Source organism: Chinchilla lanigera, unplaced genomic scaffold (assembly GCF_000276665.1).
Source record: "Chinchilla lanigera isolate Chin_1 unplaced genomic scaffold, ChiLan1.0 scaffold00067, whole genome shotgun sequence".
In the NCBI taxonomy this organism is placed as follows: Eukaryota; Metazoa; Chordata; class Mammalia; order Rodentia; family Chinchillidae; genus Chinchilla; species Chinchilla lanigera.
In genome coordinates this window covers 2785784-2797064 of record NW_004955468.1, presented here as the reverse complement: position 1 = coordinate 2797064, position 11281 = coordinate 2785784, and the positions used below count along the sequence as shown (strand labels likewise).

At 48.7% G+C, this 11281-nt stretch overlaps 1 protein-coding gene across 1 annotated transcript; it reads left to right on the top strand.

Annotated features, from left to right (window-relative positions):
• Positions 1–213: 213 nt before the first annotated feature.
• Positions 214–10329, top strand: Proser3 (proline and serine rich 3). The gene is made up of 11 exons (XM_013522290.1): positions 214–234; positions 841–933; positions 2053–2246; positions 3784–3911; positions 4018–4118; positions 4742–4824; positions 4923–5062; positions 8186–8373; positions 8487–9384; positions 9458–9539; positions 9651–10329. Exons 1-11 carry the CDS (start codon positions 214–216, stop codon positions 9790–9792), a joined length of 2070 nt encoding a protein of 689 aa, XP_013377744.1. The 3' UTR covers positions 9793–10329.
• Positions 10330–11281: the final 952 nt, after the last annotated feature.

Below are 11281 nucleotides of genomic sequence, written 5' to 3'. Positions count from 1 at the left end.
CTGGGACCTAGGGCCTGAGGGCCAACCAGTGAGTCCCCCGTCCTCTTAATACATTCCCTCCCCACTGGCTGTTCTGAGGATGACGCAGATGGAAGTCTTAGGAGCAGATTCCTGGAGAATGCAGTAGCCAGGCCAGGCTGACAGCAGGATACAGAACAGACCCCACCCCCATCTTCAAGCGGGCCTAATTCTGTGCCTCTGACTCAGCCTCGGATGCTCCGCATCCAGCGGGGCGTGAGCAGGAACACTCCATGCTGGCCCCCCAGGGGCCGCACGCCGGGTCCCGAAATAGCTCCTTTTGATCCTACTACCTGGGCCAGGAGCCCGGGCCTGGCAAGCGGTGGGACCAGCTGCCTGTATTCTGACTAGCTCCTGCAACAAGAGCAAAGTGGAAAAAAAAAAAAAAAAGAGCAAAGTGGTTAGGTAACCGTCAAGACGGGCTGACTGGCCCAACTGATGGAGGCAGTTATTTAAGAGTGCGACTCCCCGATTGTTCCTGCAACAGATAAAACAATATAAAACCAGGACAAAGACTCAGCAGCCACAAGGAAAGCAGTTAGTATACCAGATTTCAGGAACACGAGGAGACATTATATCGCCTCCAATCGCAAGCCCAGCTTCAAATCCTTTTTATTGGTTTGTGGTCTTGCCAATTACTGCTGCTTGCTACAGATTCTCCAATCAAACATGTGCTGTCAGGAAGGTCTTCCTTAGAGCCAATCATAAGACGTCTCCCGTTGGCCACTTTCCAGGAACTTTTATTTTCCTCTCTATCATTGGTGGCCTGTGCGGCCGCCCTCTTCCTAAACAAGCACTCCCAGAGAGAGGCGGGGCTCATAGAGCATTGCTAAGCGACAAAGAGGCGCTCCGGGTCTGTCCAGTGAAAGAGCAGAGCGGGCGCAGGAGCTGTTGTGGCTGCCGGATGGACCGCAGGTGAGGCCGATCCCTCTTCCACAGACCACTGGAGGCCTGGGGAGGATCAAAAGCGAGGGCAACACAAGTTTCCTTAGGGTCCAGAGTCTCGGGTTTAACATTGGAACTACAACTCTCAAGATGCTTCACAGCATTTGGTTGCTCCTACCTTGTACTTCACTATCTGGAGGATCCCCCAAAAGTTTTATATTCTTCTCTCTGGGTAGCCCTAAGAGATTATTTCCCCTAAAGGTGTTCAAAGGTTTCTTAATTTTGAAATTCCTCAAAACACCCATTGGTGTTGTCTTTGAATTTTTTTCCCTTAGGTAGAGTCCAGTGAATCACGGGGATTGTAGTCCATCAATACTTTTCCCTAGCACCCCAGCACCACGACCACCCCGGATTTGTAGGTAATATACAGTATACGGTGTAGTCGTGGTCCTTTTTTTTGTTTTTGTTTTTGTTTTTTTTTGGTTTTTTTTTTTTTTTTTTGGTCTTTTTGAGACAGGGTCTCACTATGCAGTTCAGGCTGGCCTTGAGCTCACTTTGTAGCCCAGGCTGGTCTTGAACTTGCAACAATCCACCTGCCTCAGCCTCCCAAGTGCGGGGATTTTATGTGTGCCCCACAATGTCTGGCATGTAGTCCTGGTTCTTAACATGAACTTCAGAATCATCTGGGAAATGTTTAAGGAGGTGGAAACGCAATTACCCTGATTTGATCATTACACACTGTACACATGCTATATTCTGCCTCCCAACCAGTTTTCTCCATCCAAGACTGCCCCTTTGGAGATGCTTCTCTGGATCGAAGCCACTCTTGGCTATCCTGCAGTCAGACCTGATGTCCCAAGGTGAAGACACTGCATAGAGAGTGTTGGGCACCAACCTCGTAGCAAGGGAGTGACCACTAAAGAGGGCATGTGATGAGAGATGAAGAAACAGCCTCTCCCTCTCTCCCATGGCGTTCCCTTTTCCACCTGGATCCCTCATCACAGCTCCAGTCACTCTAGGTTGTTACCAGCAGCAACACTGTGGGATATGTTTCCTCCCCTCTGGACTGAGGCTTTATATGAGATCTTTGTTTCCTACAGGGATGACCCCTCAGACCTCACTTTTCTTCTTTATGCTCCCCTATCATAGGTCTTGATCCTATCCAGCTCCCGGAGCTCCAGGCTCCCACAAGCTTCCAACATGTCATCTAGTTCCTCTGAGCTGTTTGAGGAGTCTTGGCCTTCGAGTTCAGAGACCTCATCCCCACCCAGCACCACTGAGGGACAAATGGGGCCCTCCTCATCACCCACCCTGATTGACAGCGGGGAGTCTGTGGTGGCCAAGTAAGTACCAGAAGCCCTGAGGAGGAAGGAGAATTTAGAGGAAGGAACTCCATAATAATCATCATAGAGAGCTGCCTATGCAGTGCTGTTAGGACCAGGTACTTCATGTACGTTAAGAGCTCTGGAGCTAGAATACCTGGGTTCAAATCTGCCTGATCTTGGCTTTGGTTTCTTCTTTAAATTGGGCACATTAACAGTGCCCAATTTGTTTTTCTTCATGATCCTCAGGGACTTTTTTTCTTTTGAGACAGGGTCTCTCTATGTAGTTCAGGCTGGCCTTAAACTCACTATGTATGTAGTCCAGGGTGGCCTGAACTCATCCTCCTACCTCAGCCTCTCAAGTGCTGGGATTACAGGTATACATCCCTACGCCTGGAGGTACTAGGTCATTGAATCTGGGGGTATTCTATCACTGAGCTACGTCTCCAGCCCTTTATGCATTTAAAAATTTTGAGTCTCACTAAGTTGCTAAGTTGTCTAGGCTAGGCTCAAACTTCCTGTGCTCCTTAAATTTCCTGTGCTCCTCCTGCTTCAGCCTCCCCAAGTGCTAGGATTACAGGCATGCGCTACTGTGTCCTGGTCCCTTAAAACTATTTTAAGCTTTCAGTGAGTTGCTGTATATGATGATCTATAATAGTGCTTGCCACATAGTACTTGGGTTTGTAGGGTACAGGTTCAGCCACTGAAACAGAGTCCCAAGTTAATTGTGGCTTAAAAAGATAGCATTTATTTTTCTCTCACATAATGGTCTAAGCAGAAGCAACCAAGGCTGATATTGCAGCCCTTTCTTGAGGTTTAAGGCTTATAGATTCCTTTAATCTTTGCTTTCTTATACATAGGCTATTGTCCTTTTCTTCATGGACCAAAATAGCTCCTCACTACATCAACTTTCCAAAATCGCATCTCCTCATTACCTGTTGGTCACAAGTCACCTGGTAAATATAGTTCATTGAACAGTGACTATGTGCCCAGCTAAAAATTGAGTTACCAGACTCAGTGCATTGTGGCTCAGTGGTAGAGTTCTTGCCTAGCATGTACGAAGCCCTGGGTTCAATCCTCAATACTACCAGATGGATAGATAGATAGGTAGATAGATAGATAAATAGGCTAAGGGGCTGGGGATTTAGCTCAGCGGCACAGTGCCTGCCTGGCAAACGTGAGGTCATGAGTTCCATTCCTGCTACTGGAAAAAATAAATGAATAGATAGATAGATAGGCTAAAAATAAAAATTGTGTTACCATATAAGAAAGGAAAATAAATATTGAAGACAACTGCTTGCTTTGGTGACCACTTAGGAAGCAGTTGTTTTTGTCTGGGCTGCTGAATATCACTTTCCAAGGTATTTTACGAACATTGACTATCCTTATTTTTCTTCTCCTCCTTCACCTTCTTTTTTTCATCTTCTTCCTCCTCTTCCTTCTCTTCCTCTTCTTCTTCTCCTCCTTCTCTACTTTCTCCTCCTCCTCTTCCTCTTCTCCTCCTCCTTCTCCCCTCCTCCTCCTCCTCCTTATTATTATTATTTGGCCCTCTTCACAGGTATATAAATAGGTTCCGCCAAGCTCAGCCCACAAGCCGAGAGGAACGACAGTGTGCAGGCCCAATCCCAGCTGATTTTTGGTGGCTGCAGACTGAGTCTTCAAACCCCAGCAGTCAACTTGCAGCAGGTACCTTCTTTGGTCCCAGCCACCCCTAGCTTAAAATATTTCCTGATTAGTGCTCCCTGCAGCTACTTCTCCTGGCTGCTGTAACTTAACTCAGGTTTCTGAGCAGGACCCAGTAAACCAGAGGGAAGACCCAGTCCAGCAGTCCCAGCTCCAGCCAAGATTGTCAGCACATCCCAGGCAGTGGCTCCCCTTCAGAAAATAAAGCAGGTGACATCCTCATCCACTCCTTCCCCTGTGTGCCTGAACTGCCAGTACCAGCCTTGGGATAGAATTAGAGCCAGTCCCTAACTCTAGGAAGCTCAAACAAGGAAAGATGATTTGTTAAATATACTTTGGAGCTCTAAAAGTAGATGCTTTCAGGCATGGCCAGATCCAGGTGTTTGCGCAATGTTGGGAGCAACCCAGCTCTCTTGGTTCTGTGTTTCTCTTTGTTGGGCTCAGCTGCAGACAGGCTTTCCCCTCACAGTAACCCAGATGGCACCGCGTGGCTTTAGGCTCCCGTGGTGCTAACTCAGCTTCTGCAGTGGGAAGGGGGAGCTTTTGCAATAGCTCCCTCTAAATCCCTGGGGCTCACTCTTATTTGTTCATCCTTGGACCAATTACTGTGAGCCAGAAGATAGGCTGTTTTGATAATCAGGTCTGGTCATGAAGGTGAGGTCAGTTTTCAACGAAGGGTATGAATCCAAAGAGGACCACTAGGCCTCTCTTCCTTGAGAAGAAGCAGATCATGAGAGAAACACTTACTGTAGACCTTCAGGCCCTCTGTCCAGAGCTCCTTTCTCAGCAGCCTTTGGGGTAGAGGCTGACCTCTGACTCCTTTTACCCCACAGAGCCTGAACACGTGGAACTCATCCCTGCTGGACCTGGAGACACTGAGCCTACAAAGCAGAGCTGCCACGCTGCTCAAACGCAGGTGCCCGCCCCACCCCGTCACCCCTCCCACTCCTACCGCTGCGGCCCAGCACACTGCCTCTGAGACCTCCATTGCCTAACTATGGCTTTTCTCTGCAGCAAGGCCTCCATCTCTTCCTCATCCCTCAGCCCCAGCGATGCCAGCTGCTCCTCCTTCCCTGTCAGCTCCAATGGCCTGTCTCCCTTCTCCATGACCTTCAGCCCTGAGTCCCACAAGGACTCTGGGCCCAGAGCAGCTGGTAAGTGCTGGGAGGCAAGGATTGGAAGCAACCTGCTTCAAATCCCATCTCTGCCACTTACTAGCTGTGTGATATTTGTACCTCTCTGGGCCTTGTTTCCCTAACTGTGAAACAGGAATAATAATTGGATTCCTCTCCTACAGGTATTGTAAGGGTGAAATGAGTTCATGAATAAACAAAAAACAGGGGCTGGGGATTTAGCTCAGTGGCAAAGCGCCTGCCTGGCACGCGCAAGGTCGTGAGTTCGGTTCCCGGTACCGGAGAAAAACCAAAAAAAAAACAACCAAAAACAAAAACAAGAAACAGCCTGGTGCTATCCACAGCTGTCATGACCATGAGAGGCCTGCCATTTTTTGGCAGTTCTGAAGAACAGCTCCACATTCCAAAGGCTTTTACAAAGCACGATGTTGCTTTGACACCAAAATCTGACCTATGAGGCTATTTACAATCTATACTGATATCATTTAGGGTGAATATTCATACTGTTTGCTATGTCCATTGTACACTGAACCATATGGCTTTTTTTGGGTGGTGGTGGTGGCGGTTCTGAGCACTGAACCCAAGTCCTTCACACAGAGCTACCTCCCAGCTTTTTTTTTATTTTTTGAGACAGAGTCTCACTAAACTGGTAAGTTGTCCAGGTTGGGCTCAAACTTGTGACTTCCTGCCTCAGCTTCCCAGAGTTCTGGGAATGAAAGCATGTGCCATCATGCCCAGCAGGAATTTCTTTTTTTTTTTTTTTTTTTGTCTTTTTGAGACAGGGCCTCACTGTGCAGTTCAAGCTGGCCTTGAGCTCACTTTGTAGCCCAGGCTGGCCTCGAACTTGCAATGATCCTCCTGCCTCAGCCTCCCAAGTACTGGTATTACAGGAGTGTGCCACCACACCCAGCTAGGAATTTTTGTTTTTATAAGTCAAAAAAGTTGAATATTAGCAGTTTCATATAGTTCAGCTAACTTTCCTTGTGCTTGAGTCAAGTACTGCCCCAGAGTCATGTCTAAGCTCTATACACTTTGCAACTTAGCTAAAAAGTGCAAACTTTTGGGCTTGGTGGCACATATCTGTAACCTCAGGACTCTGTGAGGCTGACGCAGGAGGTTCGCAAGTTGAGAGTCCAGCCTGGGCAACTTAGTGAGACTCTGTCTCAAAATAAAAGATAAAAGAGCTTAGGATGTAACTCAGTATATGTGCTGCTGAAGTGAGCACTAAGAATATAACTCAGTTCTAAGGCCCTAGGTTCAATCCCCAGTCCTGCTTTTAAAAAAAGGGGGGCGGGGTGCCGGGGATATAGCTCAGTGGCGCAAGTGCCTGCCTGGCAAGCACAATGTCCTGAGTTTGATTCCCAGTACCAAAAAAGAAAGAAAGAAAGAAAAAAGTGCAAACTATTGACCTTTCAACATTTCAGAGATGGGATAGAGGACCTGGTTACTGTTTTTGTTGTCATGGTTGGTACTATTGCTCTGTACCCAGGTCTTGGGTGCCATGGTGCACAAGACAGCAGCTATCCAGGTCTCATGGGGCTCCGTGAGTGGGAGATAGGCAAGCACAAGCTAACAGGAAGTGTTCATCCATGTAGTGCAATCCTTCCCAGACTCATCTCTCTGATTCTTTACGCCTTCTAAGGTTTACCTTTTATTCATCTCTTTCTTCTGAGCCTCAGTTTTCTCATTTGTGAAATGGGGATAAAACTAGTTCTTATTCCATAGGTTTTTTTTTTTTTCAGTTAAATGTATTCATTAATTCATTTAACAAACATTGCTACCATGAGTGAAACCCTGTGAACAGGATAGGGGATTCCACAGCAAACCACATATACATGGTCCTACCTTCAAAGTTACAGCGCAGTGGATATGGGGTAGAGAATTGCCACATTATCCTTCAAAAAAACGTGAAACACAGAAATGAAGGATTTGTGGAGCTGGGAAGTCATAGAGGGCTTCCTGGAGGAGGTGCTAGCTAAGTGGAAACCTCCATGAGGAAGATAGGGATGGGCAAGAACCTTCTAGCATGTATGTACATGAGACCTGAAATGTGTGTGTTGAGGGGAACAGTACAGGCAAAAGACCAGAAGAGGCAAGAGTCAGGGATGAGAATAGCATGGCATAAGGTGGGAGAGGTTGGCAAGGGCCAGTTATATTGGGCCATGAAGGCACGGTGAGGCATTTTGTTAGCAGGGTATTAATGCTGGGAAATCTCAAGAGACTTGTGAGCATTGAGGAAACATGATCTTTCTTGGATGTTAAGATTCCCCCATGAGAGATGCTGCTGTTTTGGCTTGGGCCACATCCTGAAGAGCAGAGTGGAGGGAAGTGGTCAGATTTAAAACTAGAATCAAGTTGAGCATGGTGGCACATTCCTGTAATCCCAGCACTCTGGGAGGCTGAGGCAGGAGGATCACAAATTTGAGTCCAGCTTAAGCAATTTAGCAAGACCCTCTCTCAAAATAAAAAAGTGGCTGGGGATGTGGCTCATTGTGAAGGTCCTAGGTTCAACTCCCAGTATCAAAAAAAAGAAAAAAGAAAAAAAAAAGAAAGAAGAAAAAGATCTAAAGTGATGAGAGAGAGGGCAAAAAGCCTGAGGTAGACAAGGAAAAGGCCATCTAGACAGAGGGGAACCCCAAACTCAAAATCCTCTACCTTTTTCCAGGAGGGAAGTGCAGGTGGGAGGGTTCATAAGCAGGAAGGCCCTGAACACTCCAGGATTCACAGCCTCCCAGTGTCCGCATGTGGGGAACAGCTTGGGAGGTCAGGAGAGTCTGGGGTCCAGGGAGGAGGCTGCTGGATAATCCAGGTGGGATAAGGTTGGACCAGGGTGAGGGGCAGTGGCAGGGTGGAGACAGTGGGGGCATTCCAGAGTCTGCCCCGTTTACTGCTGTACCCCCATTGTCCAGAATACTAGGCCTGGCGGATAGAGAGCTCAATAAATATTGTTGGATGAATGAAGAAGTGGAAGATGGCAGGTGGAGAACCCAGGTGCCCAGTCTCCTGACTGGCCCCTCCCCACTTCCGGCTCCAGAGAGGAGTCGGGCATTACTGACCTGCCTGTAGAGTGAGGGTGCAGGCTGTCCTTGGGTTGCTCATCACCCCGGCTCCTGCCTCACCCCCTCCCCTCTACTTCCCCCACAGCAGGCCCAGCGCCAGCCCAAGGCCCCACCCCTGCTCCAGCCCCAGCCTCCTCCCCAGCTCCCCTTCGGCCAGAGGATGACATTTTGTACCAGTGGCGGCAGCGTCGGAAGCTCGAACAGGCTCGAGGACGGGTGCAGCAGGGTGATGGACCCTGCGTGCTGCCGCGGACCCCCGCGCTTGCCACCCAGGTAAGCTGAGAGGGGGAGAATCCTGAGGGGAGCTGGACCAAGTAGGCGGATGAAGAGGCCTCGGGCCCTCCACCTGTTTCGTGCCCCTCTCGGATCCCTCTCTGTATCTACAGCCTTCCGCCCCCGCGGTGACTCTTGGTTCCCCGGCGACCCAGCCTACCTGCGTCCCGCTGTGGGGCAGTGTGGCCCAGCCTGGTCCTCCAGAGGCCTTCTACGTGGAGAGACCTCCTGTTGGCCTAGGGTCCTCACCGCACATCTTCTGGGCACCCAGCACCCACGGGTTCTTCTGGGCCCCACAGTCCAGCCCCTGGGTATCTCTCGGGACCGTTCCTCCGCCACCGTTGGCCTCCACCCCGGTTCCCTCGGCTCCCCCGGCTCCCCCCACCTCCATCCCGGCTCCCCCGGCCTCCTCCATCCCAGCTCCCGCCACCACCAATCCCACATCCCCTGCCACCCACCAGAGCCCACCTATCCCCGAGCCAGGCGTCTCTGCCCAGCCAGAGAAGGTGGGACCCAAGCCTCGGAAGGCCAGAGCTTCGCGCCCGGAGGCTGCGGGCGGAATGACAGCCTCCAGCGAGGGGCCAGGCGCACAGCTCAGGGGCGCCCTGGGCCAGGTGGTGACCGCGCGGCTGTTCCCTGAAGGCCTGGAGGACACGCCCCCTCCCCTTGAGGGTGGCCCTTCGGGAGTCAAGGTCACGCCCCCCAGTGGAAGGGCCACGCCCCCTCCCTCGGATTGCGCTAGTAGGTCTAAGGCTGGGATAAGCCAGGCGAAGGCCACGCCCTCCCCGGAGGAGTCGGGGCTTCCAAAAGGCACCGGGGAAGCTGGGTCCCTGCCCCGCGGTGTCCTAACCTCTCCAACTGAGGTGTCCACACTCCCCGAGGCCCAGTCGCCCGGGCTGGAGTCGTGGTCTCTTGAGGCTGCGGCCCCACCCTCGCCCGAGGCTCACCGCTCCTCATCCCCATCCGAGGACCTGTTCTCCCAGGCCGCCAGACTTCTGGAAGCTGCAGAAGGTGAGCAGATTGCTTGCACCCTTTGGGATCTTAGTGGAGGCCAGCCCCCTGGAGTTGACTGCTTTCCTTCCAGACTCCGACGGCAGCGAGTTTCAGGACGACCCTGTACTGCAGGTGCTTAGAGCCCAGAGGGCAGATCTGCGGCTACAGAAAAGGTGATCCTCTGAGACTTCTCCTTAGCTCCTGTATCGGAGCCCCGTCCACAGCCCCCCAGGTCCTAGTCCTGAGCACATACCCCAGCCTCTGCTCCCATAACTTCTCTCCAGGAAAGTAGACGCACAAATATTTTTCCTGATGGACTGCACTGAAGACCTGAGATCTTGGTCCCCTCCACCCAGATCATCCCCCAGGTCTCTAACGAGGCGGCTGCGCAGAGAAGGAGCATCTTTTGAAGCCAGACGACTTTGAATTGTATAAATTGTTTTCCCCAATGAAGTATTATTTTTTTCCAGGTAGAGTCAATGTCGCATCCCTTTGAAACTTCGCCCCCTCAACAAATAGAATACAGAGGAAGGGATGCAGCCTAACTTCCAAAGTTCAATTCAAAAAGATGATACTGACTCCCTGGTTTCCTTTCTCTCATGCTGTTATTCTTTGACACTTGGTTTAGAGACTATTTTTTTTTTAATTGCCATGATAAGGATGGATTACACAGGTGTATGCACTTACTAATTTCAGTGAAATTTGTGAATTTCATTGTATATTGAACTCTAGCTAAAGATTTATGTGCTAAAATATTTTGAGGATGGTGCTGTCTGGAATTTGTACTGAAATACATGCAAAGATTAGTTAGATTGATAGGTAATTAAGTAGAAATGTGAGATAAAGCAAATATAGTAAAATGTTCGTAATAGGATTTAACTATGGGCATATGGATGTCCACTGTAAAATTTTTCAACTTGCTGTATGTTAAAAACTTGTCATAATAAAATGATGGAGAATATATGATCAGGATTGTCTGGATATCTGTATTGATAAACAAAGGGATAGAACATTTATAATCCTAATACTCAGGAGGCTGAAGCAGGTGCATCACAAGTTCAAGGACAGCCTAGGCAATTTTTATATGTCAGACATGGTAATTTTTTTTTTTTGAACAAGGCATACATTTAAATGAAATAGAAGGAGCTGTACTAATTAGTATTGCTGGGGAACAAACCTAACCCAAACTTACTGTCATAAAACAATCACTTTATTTATTTATTTAGTCTTTTTTTCTTTTTTAAAATTTATTTTAAAAATAAAAGAAGGAAAACATATTAACAAACAGACATCCATTTACAAAATAGCATAAGAATAATACAAACAATACAGAGTTACAGACAAAGTTATTTAGTCTTTTTGAGAATGGGTCTCGCTAAGCAGTTCAGGCTGGCCTTGAGCTCACTTTGTAGCCCAGGCTGGTCTTGAACTCACAACAATCCTCTTGCCTCAGCCTCCTGAATGCTGGGATTACAGGTGTGTGCCACCACATCCAGGGCAAAACAATCACTTTATTATGCTCATGGATTCTGAGTCAGAAATTTGGACTCAGAGGTGGGGAGAGTTTGTCTCTTTGTGGGATCTGGAAAACCTTAAAAGGTGACTTGATTGGATGGTTGTGGGGTAGAACACTTTAGAACTTCATTTATAGTCTAGCACCAGGGCTGAGAAAACTCAAAGGCTGGGCCCAGCAGGGACTGTCAAATGTACTCCCAATACACATCTCCATCAGCTGGGTTTCCTCAAAGCATGGCCACCTCTGCATAGTCACATTTCTCATATAAAACATCACGATCCTTAGCCAGAACCCCATGGTTCATTCTAATGGACAAATACGAACTTGCATTGCCTTTTACGAGCTGTCCTTTAAAGTCTCATACTGTCAGTTCCACTATTTTCTTTTCTTTTTCTTTTT

What these genes read in the sequence shown, in the direction of transcription:
- Proser3 (XM_013522290.1), top strand. Translation starts at nt 214, where the DNA reads ATGCTCCGCATCCAGCGGGGC. An exon ending in GGGGAGTCTGTGGTGGCCAA is followed by an intron (nt 2,247 to 3,783) that starts GTAAGTACCAGA and finishes CCCTCTTCACAG; the next exon opens with GTATATAAATAGGTTCCGCC. An exon ending in GCCACGCTGCTCAAACGCAG is followed by an intron (nt 4,825 to 4,922) that starts GTGCCCGCCCCA and finishes TTTTCTCTGCAG; the next exon opens with CAAGGCCTCCATCTCTTCCT.